The following is an 18,053-nucleotide window of genomic DNA, read 5'->3' as shown; positions in this document are numbered from 1 at the left end:
CTCAGATCTTTTACTTAAGTAGAAACACATTGGAATCAATCAATAAAGTACAAAAAGTACTCATTATGCAGAAAGGCCCATTTCAGAAAGGTTTATACTGTATTCTATTTTAAGTACTGATGCATTAATAAGTACAGAACTTTGTAGTTGCAGCTGGTGAAGGTGGGGCTTATTTTTGACTGTGTATGCTGCGAGGCGGCCTGTGAATTTCACCAAGGGATCAATAAAGTCGTATTTTTATCCAGAAAAATAGACAATAATTTACATAATGAGCATATTTTGTATTATTATTTTGAATCTGGAAAGTAACTTGTAACACCATCAAATAACTGGAATGAAGTAGAAGTACAATATCTGCCTCTGGGTCATTTCTAATCTAACTTTTTTTATGACATCATATAGTGATGGAAGAAGCATTCAGATCATTACAGAGAAGAATCTGAGTGTGCAGTCCTGCATTCAGCAAATGAGACAAAGCTTCATCTTGATAAAACATCTCTCTGCCAGCATTATTAGTTTGGTGAGCGGGAAAACTTTCCAGCAGAGCTGAAGCATCAGATAACTGTTACAGCACTCAGATGAGACTAAGAGTCTCCTGCCACCGTGAGGCTGCAGGCGCCGAGATGCTCTGAGCGAAACGCTAACAGCTGCTGATATTTGCTATATGCACACAAAGTAGAATTACATAGACCTTGGTAGACTTTTACTTATGGTGGAGTATTTTTACGTTGTTGTAGCAGTATTTAATCATAAGATCAGTGTATACAAACTACAGCTGAGGCTGATGGGAAAGTCTTTGCAGGTATTCAGTCATAAATCAAAGTATTGGACAAATAAAAAAATGATGGTGCTGGATGACACGTCAGGAATCATCAAAGTTATCAGAATTTAATGTCTAAACCAAATTTCATAGCAAGTGATTCAATAGTTGTTGAGGTATTTTACTCAGAATCACATGTTCAGTCTGGACCACAGCACAGGAAGGCTAATGCAATCATCACAAAATGCTTATTCTTGTTAATATTAAACATACTGGGATTTTGGCCACAGAAACCAGTACTTTGGTTACATGTAGACATTCAGGTCTTACTGTTGAAATGGACTCATCGAGTTGTGGTACATCTGTTCTGTACGGTTTGATGAATGTGAGGCATCGCACTGCTTTGATTGGCTGGACGATTCTCCACATTTGCTCTGTGCATGTGAACGATCTTACCTCTGACTCAGCTGACGACGTGCGAAGCGAATGCGTTTTGTCTCTCTGCATCACTAAACGGGTGTTCACAGACTGAAAAGATGCACCGCAGACGTAACGTGTCAGTTCTCAGTGTGTTTAATCACTTCCCAGGCAACAGTGATGGTATGACTCTGTGTCCTACATGTACATGTCCAGATCTATAAGCTGAGGAAGAAAAACAAATCACATGCACCTCATACTTACTGGTTGGTGATTTTTCAACTGTGCCAGACAGAGGGACAAATATTCAAAGTAAACTGGTACAATTCAGTCATTTTCTAAAACAATATTTATCTCTAAATATATATTCTGAGAGCAACAATTAGTATTAAACCTTTTGTATTAAAGTGATTTGAATCTAAAAGCACTGTTTACAGGAAGGATTACAAAAAAGGGCTGAAATACTGACCCATTAATGACCTTGCAAATGCCAAATGAGTACACTTGAAAATAAGCCATTGTACTGCAACTATCATCAAAGTCAAATGGGAGGCAACACGGATGTTCACGGTTTGATGTAGGCCAAAGTCATAAGGCATGTAGCAGCAACTGGAGTCTACACCAACTCCGTCTTTTCATGTCATGATGAGTAGAAATATATTGCACTTTGAAGACAAACTGAAAAAATAATCTCACAGGTAACGACAGCAACAAGTACCACCGAAGAGAGTCATGCAAGTGGCGATGGGCTCCTTGGAGGCCTCTTTTGAGGTGAAGTCTACCACGGCGAAGCTGAATCTCTGTTGCACGGTCCAAGTGTCAGAGGGGCGACCACCCGCAGGAGGAGGTGTCCCAAACTGCTGCACGTATTCATTCACCTATTTGCATACTGGCAAACAAACATCTCCCTTTGTGGCTCTGTTTTAGTGGCATTTTAGCAAAGTCTAGCTGCCTGTCCTCGGGTCTGCTTTTCCCCTCGTGGTTCTCATTCTTGGCAAAGATCACTTCTCTCGTAGAACGCAGACGCCCGCATCGCACCGCTGCGTCGCCATCGAGGTGACGACCTCCCAGGAGTCGATAACCGGGTCGTAACATTCAATACTGCTGAGAAGAGAGTTCCCGTCATATCTGCAGAGATGTCAGACAAACAGGGAGGAAGTGAGAGTTTTAACCACAACCAACAGCACTGTGTCGTGCAGCGCGGAGGCCAGCAGCAGACTGTAAAGGAACCGTTAACAGAAACACTGTCGTGATGTGTCCCAGTTACTATCATCCAGATAAACCTGATAACGTCTCTCTTAACAAGAGAAGAAGAAGAGAAAATAAGCTCTAGAGTATTACATTACTCATGGCAGAGATGTCTGAAGTCTGTCTTAAATGAGAGTCTACAGGGTTTGATCGTTCCTCCTGCTCGCTCTGGCCATTAAGAGATGTCTTCCTAAAACGCTTACAATGCCAGTGATGGCCGACAAAATCCACAGTCCTCGCTGATCTGAAGCGAAGACGAAGCTTCGGCAGCCTGAGATAAACCAAGCGGGATATCTTCCAAATTTACTGTTTTAGCACGAAAATCTTTTTCTTGCTGCAGCTCAACAGGAAGCAGACAATGAAATATGAGAGACAGATCCATGAGTGTGGAGGCTCATCAGTCCCCAAAACACAGAGCAGAGCTTTGTAATCCTACGAGGAAGACACCATAATTTCCTCTGAGCAGCAGAAATGCGGCGTTATGCAGGTCATTTATTTGAAATGTACACTTGCATATATTTGACTGGTCTGTTCAGCGCCTTGCATGACTGAACCTGGTTCAACTGGTTTGCTGGATGATGTTTTGATGGAGAGAACGGACGGACTGGTGCTGCATTTTTTCACACAGTTGGTCTGAACAAAGCTGGACAAAAAAATCCGAACCTCTCCTGTGAAGCCACCGTCACAGAAGGATGTCAGGACGTCGTCTCTTACCCGGCGATGGCGTAGAGACGTCCACGCAGAACGGTTGCTCCCACGTAGCATCGAGGAGTGGTCATACTGGCCACAGTGGTCCAATAGTCTGTTCTGATGTTGTAGACCTCAACAGAGTCGAGGTGTGAAACACCATCAAAGCCTCCCACTACATAGATGTGGTCATTGAGTAAAGCCACACCAGCCCCTGAAAACAGCAGGAAAGTGTCCGATGAACACATGAAGTCAGCAGGAAGATTTTACTTCAATCTGATTCTTTTACCTACCTGAACGCTTGGTGGCCATAGGTGTGACGCTCGTCCAGTGGCCTGTGTGTGGGTCATACCGCTCCACCGAATTCAGGATATTTAGTCCGTCGTATCCGCCTATGAGGACGTATCAGGGAAGGTGTAGAGAGAGATCATTTAAGTTGCTCCCTCTTTCCAGCTTGTCTTGTTTTATTAAATTAAAATACATTGAATATATCATCTTAACCCTCCAGAAAATAGTCAAACAACACAATTAATGTCAGAATAATCAATAATCTAAAGGGTTGTTAGCATCACCCCTTGACAAGCTTATTGCACTTTATCAATATGAGCGAGACGAGCTGAGATGGTGACAGTATCTTTTTGTGGGACTGTGTTACACTCCAGGACTTCACAACTACTGTCTGTGTTAGCACCAGGACTTACAGCCAGTGTTGCATTATGGGTTGTTTGTAGCTTGTTGCTAGGTTAGCGAGTGTCTTCAAGTCTGTTTACAGTGTGTCTTTTACTGTTAGTCAACCATCAAACCCTCAAAGTGCTGTGTTTGGCCCTGACCTACAGGAGTTTCCGAAGGCTTGTGCAACGTGTTTAACTTAAAGTGAAAATGAGCCTGAAGTGCATCCCGACGTGTTTACTGCAGAAACGGACCAACGACTGAATCATCTGCAGAGCAGCCAAGAATCAGTGCTGTCACAGATGACGAGCGGCTCAAAGAGACGAGAAGTCTCGCTTGTCGTGCTTCATTTTGACCGTTTCCGAGAGCCTCACAAGGGAGAGTGTGAGTGTGAGGCTGATAGGAAACCGACACAAATGTGGGATTTAAGTTTGCTTTGCTGGTTTCATTTCATGTTTCACTTCTAGAACAGAAAAGTGCCGCAAGGACGAGGCCTCTCTTCTCTTATTAATATCATCTCAGGGAGGTTTCCAAAAAGGAATAATAGCAAAGTGTTTCCCAAAAACAGGTGTTAGCCTTTTATTTGAGTCAACACTGTGAGAAATTAGTCAGCAGTAAGAAAATTACTTGGCAGCGATTTAAATGAATTAATCATTTCAGTCATTTTTCAAGCAAACGAACAAACACTTGCTGGCTCCAGCTTGTCAAATGTTTGGATTTGCTGCTTTTCTTTTGCTTCTGTGACGATAAACTGAATGTCTGTGGGTTTAAATACGCCACATCCATTATATTTTCTCACATTTTATAGACAAAACAATGAATTTACTAGTTGACAAAATAATCAGCAATTAATCAATAATGAAACTAATCAGAAGTTGCAGCCTGAATATGAACTTAATAGGAGTCAAATTTATCAAAAACTGAGATGTCAAGCTCATCTGTCCATACCTAGACAGTAGATCAGTCCACTGGCCACCACCAGACCAGCTCCTTCTCTAGCTGTCTGCATATCTCCCAGCATGCTCCACTGGTCAATGTTGGGGTCATATCGCTCCATGCTGGTATGACGTCGGCTGCCGTCGAAGCCTCCGGCAACATAGATCATGTCTGTCGAGAGTCAAATAAGATGAAACGGGATGGAAAAAAATCCACCGCCGCATTGTTACCTTATACGTTTCTCCTCACAGCAGCTCGCTCACCTCCGAGCGTTGTCGCTCCGGCGAGGCCACGGCGCACATTCATGGTGGCAACGGTGTACCAAACGCCATCCTCGTCCGCTGTGTAGTCCAGGCACTCCACGGAGCTGAGCCTCGAGCGGCCGTCGTAGCCTCCGATCACATAGACTCGATCGTGGAGGGACACTGTGGCGACGTAGCGCCTTTTCCGTGCAATGTTCTGTTGAAGACACACTGAGATATAAAATTCACTGAGAAATAAAACAAATAAACTGGACGGTTCTCTGTCACATATTGAATACTTACAGGGAGAAAGCTCCATTCTTGTGTTTTCGGATCATATTTCTCAACTATGTCTATTGGTGACTGTTGGCTGCCAAACCCACCGATAACCAACAGGACTTCTTTGGCACCTGAAAAGACCCATGAAACACTTTCACTATCAGTGTGGTTTATAAATATATGCATACAGCTAACATGTTATTAAAAACAGGTTTCCCACCTAATCTAGCTTGTGTGCGTGGGCCCTGCATCTCACTCCTCAGCTCTGGTCTTAAGTGGAATTTCTTGGCTTCATCAACGAGGTCTCGACATGGCAGGCTACACCGAATGAGGGGCTAAAACGTGTCAAAACTTGCTTAATTACAGCGGTAACGATGATAAATACTTCAGCACATAATCCTTCATTGTAAGCTTGGCATATGATTACACAACAACCTGCTGTGTGCCGCCTGGCTCACCTCAGCATCAATGACATCTGTAATGTAGCGGGGGGTCAGGAGCGGCATTCGAACAAACTCGAGCATGTCTGGCAGGTAGGGCTCTCGCTCTTTTCGGTTGTGCTTAACCCAGTTTAACACGGCTTCAAATACAGGCTCCTCTGAGTCCACCTACATACAGAGAGCATATACAGTGAGAAGGCATTAATCCACATATGAATTAAATAATTAGCTGACAACTTCAGTTGAAGATGTTGCACAATATTCATTAGAGATGCAACTACTCTGGCTGAGCCGTCCCATCTACAACTATGATCATTTACTGTTCAGCAGCTGTATTTTTCCAGTGTTAAAGACCCAACGTGCAACAATCCGCTCCGCTGAGGGTAAAACGAGCTGTAAATTCTCCTCACGAGAAAGATGACACAAAGAGAAAAGTTTCACTCAGCACAAATTATGCGTGACTGCGATTTACATGTATGGTCTCGTTTTATTTTAAAATCAACAAAAAATGACAGGAAGAACCATTTGAGGGAATTGATGATCCATAAATCTTTGTGTGATAATGACTGTGTTTTCACAAAGCAAGGCATGTGGTTGGGAACAGGAATTTCCTGAGCACAAAGGCAAAGTTCAATCAGGTTTTCTTCTCTGCAATTTCATTGTCAGCCCGATCCGCAAAAGTGACTGGAACTGGGGGGGCCCACGGACTGAGATTACAGCAGGTTGGTACTTGCTTTTCTGTTTTTGTACTCGGGTGAAAGACAATAAGAAAGCTGTGAAACTCAAAATCAGCTAACACGACACTATTTTAGTCAAGTTACTTTTCAGGCACCCTGATGTCACTCTTCACTATTACAGATACATATTTAGTTATTCATCACATTCAGTTCAAGCAGCCTGTAGAACCAGCAGTAACACCAAAAAGCCTCATGAGATCCACGTTTCCTACCTGAATTTCATCACATTTTATAAGCTTTTCGACTTCTGTCTGGCTGAGCAGCATGAACTCCTCATGCTGAACCACCTCGGAGAAATGCTTCTGGGAAAAGAGCTCGGCGGCCTGCATCAGGTCAAGGCAGTTGTGAGTTTCGGCAAAGTCACGAATACCCAGACAGTTGGAGGGATCAAGCTGACTCTCCAAAAAATCACAGCATGCTCTTTTCACCCCTGAGGAAAACAAAGACAGGTTTGTATATACACACACATCCCGATAGACACGACGCTCCTTTCACTCAACAACTGTTCATTTCTAAAAGCTGAGGCCATCTCATTTGAAAAGTGGCGCCATGCCGTGCCTCGGGGTTTCTGCAGGGCCCTCCAAATTTTGAAAGAACCTTTAAAAGCCACATTGAATGCGCCTTAATACATCACTTCCCAGCAGTATACACCAATAATCCCTGATGATGCAATTAATTAAATTAATGTGATCTAGACTCAGGAAAGTGGCATTAAGTGGATGGATGGATTAACCATTTTCAAATGATTAATTCATTTAAGTTTATACTAAAATAGATATTGGCGATTTGGCAATAAGCTCCCTAGCTACTGTAGCTAGCAGTGATGACGGTGGAAGGATCCACAACACACAATCGACTGTCGCAGCAATCCCATGTCAGATCAGATACAAAAACATTTTACAACAAACGCATAAGTCACCACAGCAGGAAGGAGGGAAGACTTTTGCAGACTGCATTTATGACTTTATAATACCCTCTGTCCTACACTCACGACGATATCAGCTGGCTGCGGCACACGCCTTTCAAATCCAGGGACAGCAGGCACTCCTAAACTTACCTTTGAGCTGCAGCAGGCACGCTGCAGGGAGCAGCTCTTGGACGTTCTCCACTGTGACTAACACCGTCTCTGTGTAGACAAAGTCCAACAGGATCTCCATAGTCGCTGCAGTGAGGCCCTGAATGTCGACAAAAGATTTCCCCTTCTCTGCAAGCTGCGGAGCCACAAGAACAGATGCTATCAGGTGCCATGGCAAGATCACTTATCCTGTACCTACACGTAACATAGGCATCTTTTTCGCTTATTCTCTTAATTCTATCAAGACGTGTGTAACATGCTTTTTAGAGAAAAATAATGGTAATAATGTGTTAGCGTTACCTCACTGGTGAACATGGCACAAAAGTAGTCACTGCAGGCAGCGAGGACGATCCGGTGGGCTGGAAAATCTGTGTTCTCCACCCTCAGAGTGATATCACAGAGTGTGTTGCTCTTGCGGAGCGAGTTCATAGCATTGAGGATGGATTTGGCATGGGAATTGGTCATGATGTCTTTGGGAGCCATGCTGCCTTGAGAATCTCTCAAGGATCTCAAACTACTCCAGGAATCTAAAACAGATAAGACAGTTAGGTCACTCTTCACTCTATTTGGTGAGTGTGTGTGTGTGTGTGAGTGTGCGTGTGTGTATGCACAGGCAGAAAATGTGTGTTGCACAGTGACAGAAATAATGCACATTTGATGTTACTAATGTGAGTTAGAAAGCCTGAGAAACAAAGATGAAAAGTACATTAAGGTACTGCACACCAGTACTGTTTAGAGGTACTGATACTTAGCCCACGTCTAATTTGTGAGATGTCCACTGCATTCTAGAGGTCAATACTATTCAATATACAAATTAATTTCATTTGACAGATAGCTGTAGTCAGCAGATTCAACTAACAAAAACACTGACAGGGCCCTTTCTTCAGTAATAACACTTTCAATTTTAATTCATAAAAATCTTCCATTGCAAACACTTGAGTGTTACTTTACTTAATTTTTGAATGCAAGGCTTTGACTTTCCATAGAGTAATTGTGCACTGTGGTACTGCTAATGCAACTTACCGTTAAAAGATTGGAATACTTTTTCCACCACTGGGAGGCAATAACTATAGCTACACATTAGCAAGCAGCAGCCAACGACAGCGGAGGGCTAACGCCAACGCTAGACAACAACTAAGAAAACACAGCCATGTAAAGTGAGCTGGTGGCCAGAGGGAGACAACACATGAAGCGACACACACAGAAGAACTTGTCAAGAATTTACATAATACCTGTCGCAGCAGTAAGGCTGATTCAAAACGTTTAGCTAAGTTGCGTTGCTAGCTAACGTTAGTAGCACCAAAGTCCCTTGTCCCAGTCCTTGCTGTCAGTCACACTGTCTGGAGAAAGCCACTGAACTAACGTTACAGCTAATCCATGATGACCTCCGCTCGGTCAACACTGTGCGCGGCCTCCTTGAGGACATACACGTCTGTAATTTCAGAAGAATTTCATAGCATCCCCGATACGGGTTTTAAGCAGCTAGAATATTTCGTTGACTAAACTGCAGCGGGTCACAGCAGCAGAGTCTCCACAGATTGGACGTAAACAGACCATTACGTGAGTGTACGTGCGCGCTCTACGAGCACTGGCGCGCGACGTTCCAGAAACAAGATGCCTTCCGCGCGTCCCCGTTGGCCTGTCTCTACAGCCGCCGTAGGAAAGGTAAAGTGACCGTTTTATACTAACAAAGTTACCTATGCCGGTTTAAAGCGGCATGTAAATCCCACGTAGCATCCTAAAAATCAGGAGCGGGATATTTTCTCTTAAAGAAACCACATTTGCTCTTTTTTTAGCCACCCGACGACGGCAGCTACACCGTGTAGGAGGAGCCAGCGGCGTGTTTCCGCTAAGACCAGGCCGAGAGAGGAAGCGTTAGCACGGTTATCTGCGCTGCCGTACGGAGAAAGACTGAACAGTGGCGGAACAGTTGTCAGCTACCGCGGGACGCTGTTCGAGTACTAATCGCCTGATCACCGGGGAGCTGGGGTTGTCCGTATCTGGGCAAGAAGAAGAAGAAGAAGAAGAAGGAGTGGCAGCTGGACTGTCAGCCATGGAAGCCGAGTTTCGGGAAATCGATGAAAACGGGAGTTGGAGCGCCGTTTATCAGGTAAGACCTCTCGGCGAATCAAGGTGGAAATGGGCTGCGGGCGAAGCCTCCACTTGTTAGCTTCATGTACGATGAGTCCGCAGCCTGGTTCGTCCGTAGTTCGGTCCGTGTTCCGCCTGCTTGGACCGGTGATCGATGTGTGTGCCCGGGTCTCCAGCAGGCAGCACATCCCATCACTGAGCTGAGACACTGTGTCGGTACAAACTGTACGTTTTAGTGCCCGTTGTCACTTTTTGTTGCGTGTGTTTTAAAATAATTGTTCTAGCTCTCAGTCCTCTCTTTTTCACACTTTATTTTACTGGCTTGTCCACAGTTTCTTGCACTAAATATCCATAAATTGCAGCACAGTGTGAATCAGCTGATATGATTGTTTCCTCACACACACACACACACACACACACACACACACACACACACACACACACACACACACACACACACACACACACACACGAGGAGGACACTTGCATGGAGTTATATCTGCAGTATGAGAGCTTAACAGGTGGTGTGTTTCTTTTCCACAGAATTACATTTAAGGAAGGAACAACTACCCCTTTCAAGATCCTTAACGCAGCGTAGCTTCTGTTTTAAAGCAGCCAAAGCGCTGGAGACACAGCCTGCACACTCATGTTGCATCAGACTTTTAATGATGTAAATTTTATATTAATGCAATGCTATTTCTTTTTATTCTGTCACAGGAGATTCGTCAGCAGTCCTGTGAACTCCCGTGCAAGGTTGCCAAATTACCCGAAAACAAGAATCGGAATCGTTACAGAGATGTTAGCCCATGTAAGTTGCTTTTTTTTGCCCATCTGGACAGAACAGGCCTTAAATGTTTTCAAATATTCCTTTAAATTGATGACAGGGCTGTAATGGCCTGTTTATGCCCCAGCACCAGCCGATGGTGGCCCATTCGTTAATGTCACAGCAGCATCAAACTGAGCCGTCCACACCTGAACGTCACAGGAAGCTGCCAACTCACTGCTGTTTGACCTCAGGTTCAAGCATTGTAATAATCATTTCATTCATGACACAAAGACACTGTTGCACAATAGGCAGAATGTTGCGTCACTGTGGACGGACTGACGTAACACGAGATGCCACTTCATATTCACAACTTTTGTCCTCTTTTCAAGAGCGGCAGATTTATGACTGTGCAGGGTGGAGTGTGGGGTATCAGTGTGTGGTGATAGCACATGGAGGTAAAGCTACATGACTCTGGCAACATAATGATAATCCTGTTAGGTTGGCTTTAATGCAATCTTCTGTCGCACCACCATCAGTATGTTTTATATCTCATTTGTTTATTACAGCGGACAGCGCACTTTAATCAATAGAGACATATAAATAGTGACTTATAAATGCTTATCTTGAACCTATATTCTTTGAAGCACTTTGTAAACACAGACTAAGAAAGGCAGCATGTAAACACATTTAATTGTTATGAATGTGATCCCTGCGTTTGACCACTGATGTGCCTTTTCATGTAAGACTAACTGTTCAGTACATTTTCATCACTGTTTTCCACTGAATTATTATTTGATTAATGTTTTTTTTCCATAACGTCACAATCCAACAGCTGTGGTTTCCTCTTTTTCACACTGAATAAGATATGCAAATTGTGCAGAGCGGCTTGCAAATAGTTACTGTATATGCCATCAAGCATGCTTCTCACTGTCAAGATGTGAAAATCAGTAACCTGAAACGTGTTTGTGCTGTTTGCTTTTTAACTGTTCTTTGACTGGATATCAAGAAAAGTTGATCCATCTCACTGTCGAACCAAAAGCTAACACCTGTGTTTTGTTCAGCGACAGACTCGTCATTTGTTCTCAGCAGCTGTGCTGCTCTGAGAACTTTTCTGGTCCCCTGAGGGTTGTGACATATTAACAACACACAAGCCTATTTTTATGATTCTGTGTTTCTTCCCATCAGTTGACCACAGCAGAATATGTCTGCAGCTGGGTACGAATGACTACATCAATGCCAGCCTAATAACAGTAGAGGAGGCACAGAGGAACTATATTCTTACTCAGGTAAGCATGGAGGAGACTCGGGACGCGCCTCTGGAAATGCTGCAGTCAGACAGCGATCGTGGTCCTTAAACAATATTTGGAATTGTGTCATTAGCAAGGAGGCGGGGAGCGGTGGAGGTGCTGCCTGTGCTGTGATGACAAAAATACAATATACAGAAAGAGAGATTTAGCCTGGCCGTCACTGATAAGTACAAGGTGGACAAAAATAATAGAAACACCTCAGCAATCAAGATTAAAGTTGAATCAACATCTCTGAAACAAAAAACTGAACATCAAAAACACAAAGAGAGGATTTCTTGCAGGACTGTTGTATCAGACGTGTAAATTTTAACTTGGTGTACCTAATAAAGTGGCAACTGGGTGCCTAAGCGTTTAATAACTGTTCATGCAATACGATAATGTAGTTGTGAGCAGCTATAAATGTTGCTCAATGTGTTTTTCAAGGACTGTAATGCCTCCTGGTGGCACCCGTCAAACACAGCATTGGCTCTTTTTCAGGGACCCCTTCCAAATACATGTGGCAACTTCTGGGAGATGGTGTGGGAGCAGAGGAGCCGCGGCGTCGTGATGCTGAACCGAGTCATAGAGAAAGGATCTGTGAGCACTGCTTTCTGTCCTTACGGTGTGACTTCTTCATGTGCCAGCTTGTCTTGTTTTCCACAGTAGCCTCACTGCTTCTCTCTTCCTGTTTGTTGGTGCACCTTCAGGTGAAATGTGCTCAGTATTGGCCTCACAGAGAGGAGAAAGACGCCATCTTTGAAGATACCAATTTCAAGCTCACCCTTATCTCAGAAGACATCAAATCTTACTACACAGTCCGTCAGCTGGAGTTGGAGAATCTGTCTGTGAGTACTTTATCTCTGGAGTTTGAGTGTAAAAGTGGACGTGATTACAGCCTTTTAATACTCAGTTTATGTGAGTCCTGGTCCTTCCGTTGGTCTTTTAATTCTCAGTATGTTTTCCCTCCGATCTTCTTGACAGACTCAAGAGACTCGTGAGATTTTACATTTTCACTACACCACCTGGCCTGACTTTGGGGTGCCAGAGTCTCCTGCCTCTTTCCTTAACTTCCTGTTCAAGGTGCGAGAGTCAGGTTGTCTGAATTCAGACCAGGGCCCCGTGGTGGTGCACTGCAGCGCTGGCATCGGACGCTCTGGGACGTTTTGTCTCGTGGACACCTGCCTCTTATTGGTTTGTACAGAGATCAGCTCTCTTCAAATCATATTTAGAAGCTAAAATGACTCAATCAGGCCCTTAAAACTCAGGCCTCTAATGCACTGAGTGCTTGTCGCTGTGCTGTGCAGATGTCCCTCCGTAAAGACCCGTCTTCAGTGCGGATTCGTGACGTGCTGCTGGAGATGCGACGCTATCGAATGGGCCTGATTCAGACGGCAGATCAGCTTCGCTTCTCATACCTCGCTGTCATTGAAGGTGCAAAGTACATCAAGGGAGATACGTCTCTGCAGGCAAGTCCTTCCTCTATTGTTTGCTGTTAAGACACACATTTCATTGGTGTGTCTTCTTTTCAGATGAAGAAACTGTACGTGCACAGTTGACTGAAAGGAGTAGAAACAGATGTTACAAAACCACCAGTTTCCTTCTATTTAATATGAAGTATTTTGTAAATACTCAAAGGGATTTTGTTTTTTCTCAAGGAGTCATGGAAGGAGCTCTCAAACGAGGAAGACGATCCTCCAGAGTTCACCCCTCCTCCTCCTCTTCCTCCTCCCAGAGACCCACACAATGGCAAAGTTGAGCCCTCCTTTTTCCCAGAAAATGATGAGATCATCCAGCAGATGGAGATCCGCAGTCTGGGGTAATCATCTGATTAATGTCTCTGAAAGAAGATCGTCATTCGATTAAATTGTTTTTAAAAAGAACAGGATTTGTTGTCGTCAGCTATTCATGAAGCCGTCAATAAGGTCTTGGCGGCTGCGTTGGCAGGCTGCTTGTTTCATAGCATCAAGGATGGGGAAAGGCTTCAATGGAGCTCAGGACGCATAAAACTGCAGGTATGACGACGAATTTCTATCAGCTGATGGTCAAACAGCAGCAGGTGGTAGAAAGGATGAGCGAAACTTAAAGTGAGTCTTTTCACAGCCTTTAAGTGTTGGCAGAGACACTATAGTACCACAACAAACCACGTGAAAAATGTGTTTATTAGTCTGTTGGTTCACACGGGATTTCGTTTATGTGCCACACGGAGCTGCTGACACGCTGAGATAAACGAGCTGAACTGAAATATAGTAGAAACCATGCACATATTTTGTCATTTGAGGTGTGTTGTGTTACTTCGGTGAAATGTAAATTAGAATAGTCACAGTTTATGTGTTAAACATTGAGTTTTAAGTGTTGAGTCAGAGTGTTGAACGTCTCATATTAGCAGGCTGAGGCTGATTTTGTCAGTAGGTCCAGTTAGCTTCAGTTAGCTGTTACACGTGGTTACTGAATGTAAATATTTAGCAGCAGTGGATCTCTACGCAGGAACTAGTTTGTGTAACCCATTTTATTCCATTTGTTTTAGTTTTAACTTCGTCAGCATAAACATCTCATTACAGTAACACAGTCACTACGTTTACATGCAGTCAAGTAACCCTTTCATAACCAGAATATCAGCAATAACCCGGTTGCGCACGTCCATGTAAACACCAATAACCCTTTTGAAAAACCAGAATATGCTCATATTCGGGTTTTTAAAAACCCGACCCAGGGGTCATATTCGGGTTTTTAAAAACCCGAATATGACCCCTGGGCTACTCCTTTTCTAACCCGAATGTTTGGTCATGTATACGCCTATCGGAATATCCCCATCGAACGGAACATTAATTTGTGTTCTGCGCATGTTCTATTCGCAAGGAATCTTGGTCTTTTGAGTGCAGGTAGCATGAATATGGATGGCACAGCTCCGGCTCCATTTCCTATTTCTTCACGTTCTTGCCTTCCATTAATGCAGAAAGTGAGACAGAACAGTGTCAAGTACTGGTGGTGGGTCAGCACCAGCACCAAAGCGCAGACGAAGGCGACTGCTACTGCCCCGGGCTGTTGTTGTTGTTGTTTTTGGATACAGTGAGAAGAAGCTGAAATGACGTGCACTGCGTCATGACGTTCTCCGTGCGTCGACACGTTGTCCGTGCGTCGCTGTTTTGGTCAGGATATCCCAATTGATTACCCCTGTTTGCTCACATGTAAACGCATGTAAACAGGTTATTCCGAATGTTTCAGAAACCGGAATATTGACCATAACCCGATAATTGACTGCATGTAAACGTAATGACTCCGGTCCTCGGGCCCCCCTGCCCTGCATGTTTTAGATGTTTCCTGCTCCAACACACCTGATTCAAATGAGCGGCTCGTTATCGGGCCACTGCAGGACTTGATGACGAGCCGATCATTTGAATCAGGCGTGGTGGAGGAGGGAAACACCTAAAACATGCAGGGCAGGGGGGCCTGAGGGCATATAACACAAATCCATTTGAACTTCCAGCAGCTGGTGCAGACGGTTTCAGGAGTTTTGTCAAGGATTTCTCAGCTGTGACATCGATCTAATAAAACCGTTTTGGGACATTAAAGCGCCGCTCTGCTCTTTTCTTTCCTCATTCAGGTCCTCACAAGAGTCGGAGCTGAGAAAGAGGAACGTTGCTGCTCCCCAGCCTCCTCCTGATGGTGCTGATCAGCTCGACGGCTACGTGGAAATACAAGATCATACCTCCAGAGCTCCGACCAAATCCCAGCAGCGTGAGGCCACGGAGCAGGAGCAGCCCGAGGCGGCGGAGCAGCCAAAGGAAAGCTGTCCTGTGCCGGGGACCTGGTCCCCTCTGCTAACCAACGTGTGCCTGTGCACAGCACTGGCTCTCAGTGCTTACGTCTGTTATCGAGCCTATTTCCACTGATGTCTATCCTTCCTGCTCCTCTTTGTTCCTCCCTGTCTCCCCGCTGATGTTGCAAAGTGGACTCGGCCGGCCAATCAGCCTGCTTTGACTCTGGGTTTACTCTGCGAGTGAGTGGATTATTTGGACTTGAGCAGATTCAGGTTCACTCGTTTATTTTACAGATGCAGTGTGAGGGGTCGGCTGGTCAGGAACAGGCCGCCGATCCTCCTTACCCCCAAACGTTCTTTTAGTGTGTCATCTTGGACGCTCAGGGCCTCAGTTTTTCAGGTGTCACATCCCAAATACGCGTGGCGACTTAAACGCTGACACAACAGTCAACACGTATGGCGGTCTGTAGAAGAAGAGGGTTTTGTGTTAGCTTCCCTGTTCTGTGAACCAGGACGAATGGCCTGTCAGCCCATTTTACATGGATCTCCTCTCTTTTCACAGATGTGTACATGTTCTTCCATTTCATACTTTACCCAAGTGTCCGCTGGGATTTCACTTTGTTTTCTTACACAGATTAATCAGAAATCATAGAGGCAGATTTTTTGACCAGCTGGTCTGGAAATATGCCAGTAAAAAGGGCGTATTTTCAGACACCTTTGAAAAGGGTTTGTTCTTTGGTTACAGGTCAATATTAAACCCGACAGGTGACACGTGTGAAAGCAAGAGGGAAGCAGCCCTGTGCCCACTAGAGAAGAGATGCATGCTGGAGTGGGCATTGAAATGTTTCCTGTCCTCACTGGCGGCCTGCAGGAGGCATGCTAGTGGAGTACATACAGTATGTGTGTCTTTGTGTGTTTGTGTATGCACATTTGCGCGAGTGGTAGTTAGGTGAGCTTTCTACTGATGCTTGAGTTAAATCTACTCAGTGAGAAATATTAATATAACATTTACAGTACATCAAATGTGAGATGTGGACTGGGTTGCCTGCTGGTAACTCGCTCGCTTGCCGTTTTCTCTCCATGGTGACTCAGAAGAGACTTTTTTTTTTTAACAAAGAAAACGGTGCAGAGGGGAGGCGGCGTGTCTCGTCCTCATTCGCCTGGCATTCTCAAATCAAGGATGGAAAAATCACCTGGATTTACTTAGTTACTGTTTGAGAGAGCAGTGGGTAGAAACAGAATGTGTAACATAACCTTAATGCAAGTGAAATGCGTTGTGAAGTCAGCGGCGTTTCGCACAAGAACGCCAGCTCAACGAGACGCCGGGCAGCGAACACCCAACTCTTTTCTCCAGCAATACAGATACTTAATAATGTGTCACCCTTTACTTTGTCAAACTCTGAATTTGAACCAGGGATTTTGAACAAACCAAAAATCAAACACCAGCACAGGGATGAAAACAATACACTGTAGTGACGGTCCGCTGTGTGATGGCGCGGCTCTGAGCTGGCAATGTTGTTTTTGTATGATTACGATCCTTTTTTTTTTTTTTTTGTTAGCATGCTGCATTTGTGAATCGACAGGTTTGTCCTAAGAAGAGATTAGCTAAGCTGCTAGCATTCAGTTTACCATTGTGACTCGACAAAGTTCAGCACTCGAGTCCAACAGCTGTACCTTTCTTTAGAATGTATAATCGTCCTCTGCAGGGACGCACTCTTGTTAGATATATATATTTTTTTCAAGTCAGGTTTCAGTGTGCTGAGTTTTTTTTTTTTTTTAAGCTTTAGCAAGGGATTAAGTCTCAGCACCTGTGCAGCCATTACACCAGGTTTTCCTGTTTTTCTATACGTATGCTGAGCTCAAAAACATGTATTTTTTTATTTACATTTGTTGTTTTCCTTTTTTAATAAAAAAAAAGTCTACTGTTGATTTGTTCTGGTTTGTAGAACAGATTTACATCTATAACCTCATTCTCAGTCTTACTTCTGAACAATGACTATGGTAATAAAAGGTCACACGCGACTGTGTTCTTATCTCGTTGTTGGGTCATAATGCGAACACAAAAGGCCGATGAGTCCACCAAGCCTCCGGTCGGCTGCGTGAGGCTGGCAGCTCGCATCGCTGTGGACATTTCAGTGGTTCCAGCTGTCTGCATTTACTTTTCTGTGACCTGAAGGAGCATCACAAGCTGCTTTTAATCAGAGATATTACAGAGAACATGTCACATGTAGGCACACTGCTTCATAGTCACTAACTGCTTGAATCAAACATGATTTTAAGTCTTTAATCTGACATGTTGGAGCTACTGCTGAATAATGTTTGGCAAGTGTGTTTTATCGGACCTTTAAAACCCAGACAATTGAAATCTACGTCCCCCACCTCTTCTAAGTGCTTTATATAAGGTGGGGAAATGGATTATAACAACATTTAAATACAAAAAGGGAAATTAAAACCAAGTAAGAGACTATAGCAATGACAGAAATCCATTGAAAAAGAGTTAGACATAAACTAATAGACCATAAATACAGTTACAATGAAGTTACAGTGCAGTTAATAAGCTCCAAGTTCAATAATAGATCTATCTATCTATCTATCTATCTATCTATCTATCTATCTATCTATCTATCTATCTATCTATCTATCTATCTATCTATCTATCTATC

General features: G+C 43.9%; 2 protein-coding genes across 5 annotated transcripts; one reads left to right on the top strand and one right to left on the bottom strand.

Moving 5' to 3' along the window:
• Positions 1–1,313: 1,313 nt before the first annotated feature.
• LOC139334900 (kelch-like protein 12) lies at positions 1,314–9,040 on the bottom strand. Of its 3 annotated transcripts, XM_070968153.1 has the most exons (13): positions 8,723–9,034; positions 8,514–8,624; positions 7,791–8,017; positions 7,473–7,626; positions 6,628–6,845; positions 5,697–5,846; positions 5,459–5,573; positions 5,263–5,369; positions 4,981–5,176; positions 4,730–4,888; positions 3,406–3,504; positions 3,140–3,326; positions 1,317–2,305 (listed from the first exon to the last, which is right to left on the bottom strand). In XM_070968153.1, the coding sequence occupies exons 2-13, from the start codon at positions 8,569–8,571 to the stop codon at positions 2,179–2,181; spliced, it is 1,797 nt and encodes a 598-aa protein (XP_070824254.1). In that variant the 5' UTR covers positions 8,572–8,624; positions 8,723–9,034; the 3' UTR covers positions 1,317–2,178. The 3 variants fall into 3 exon arrangements, with proteins under 3 accessions (XP_070824252.1, XP_070824254.1, XP_070824253.1); XM_070968151.1 differs by lacking the exon at positions 8,514–8,624 and having other exon boundaries at positions 1,314–2,305; positions 8,723–9,040; XM_070968152.1 differs by having other exon boundaries at positions 8,514–9,030.
• Positions 9,041–9,077: 37 nt separating this feature from the next.
• On the top strand, positions 9,078–17,317 carry ptpn1 (protein tyrosine phosphatase non-receptor type 1). Of its 2 annotated transcripts, XM_070968154.1 has the most exons (10): positions 9,078–9,155; positions 9,287–9,600; positions 10,299–10,389; positions 11,533–11,633; positions 12,132–12,230; positions 12,341–12,478; positions 12,615–12,824; positions 12,938–13,099; positions 13,289–13,449; positions 15,235–17,317. In XM_070968154.1, the coding sequence occupies exons 2-10, from the start codon at positions 9,544–9,546 to the stop codon at positions 15,521–15,523; spliced, it is 1,308 nt and encodes a 435-aa protein (XP_070824255.1). In that variant the 5' UTR covers positions 9,078–9,155; positions 9,287–9,543; the 3' UTR covers positions 15,524–17,317. The 2 variants fall into 2 exon arrangements, with proteins under 2 accessions (XP_070824255.1, XP_070824256.1); XM_070968155.1 differs by lacking the exon at positions 9,287–9,600 and having other exon boundaries at positions 9,092–9,155.
• The last annotated feature ends 736 nt before the right edge of the window (positions 17,318–18,053 follow it).

The sequence above is a fragment of the Chaetodon trifascialis genome, chromosome 8, assembly GCF_039877785.1.
Source record: "Chaetodon trifascialis isolate fChaTrf1 chromosome 8, fChaTrf1.hap1, whole genome shotgun sequence".
In the NCBI taxonomy this organism is placed as follows: Eukaryota; Metazoa; Chordata; class Actinopteri; order Chaetodontiformes; family Chaetodontidae; genus Chaetodon; species Chaetodon trifascialis.
This window is presented reverse-complemented; position numbering and strand designations above follow the sequence as displayed.

What these genes read in the sequence shown, in the direction of transcription:
- LOC139334900 (XM_070968153.1), bottom strand. Translation starts at nt 8,571, where the DNA reads ATGTGTAGCTATAGTTATTGCCTCCCAGTGGTGGAAAAAGTATTCCAA. An exon ending in GTGCCATGTTCACCAGTGAG is followed by an intron (nt 7,627 to 7,790) that starts GTAACGCTAACA and finishes GTGGCTCCGCAG; the next exon opens with CTTGCAGAGAAGGGGAAATC. An exon ending in TGGACTGATCTACTGTCTAG is followed by an intron (nt 3,505 to 4,729) that starts GTATGGACAGAT and finishes ACGTCCTCATAG; the next exon opens with GCGGATACGACGGACTAAAT.
- ptpn1 (XM_070968154.1), top strand. Translation starts at nt 9,544, where the DNA reads ATGGAAGCCGAGTTTCGGGAAATCGATGAAAACGGGAGTTGGAGCGCC. An exon ending in TTACAGAGATGTTAGCCCAT is followed by an intron (nt 10,390 to 11,532) that starts GTAAGTTGCTTT and finishes TCTTCCCATCAG; the next exon opens with TTGACCACAGCAGAATATGT. An exon ending in TGGACACCTGCCTCTTATTG is followed by an intron (nt 12,825 to 12,937) that starts GTTTGTACAGAG and finishes TGTGCTGTGCAG; the next exon opens with ATGTCCCTCCGTAAAGACCC.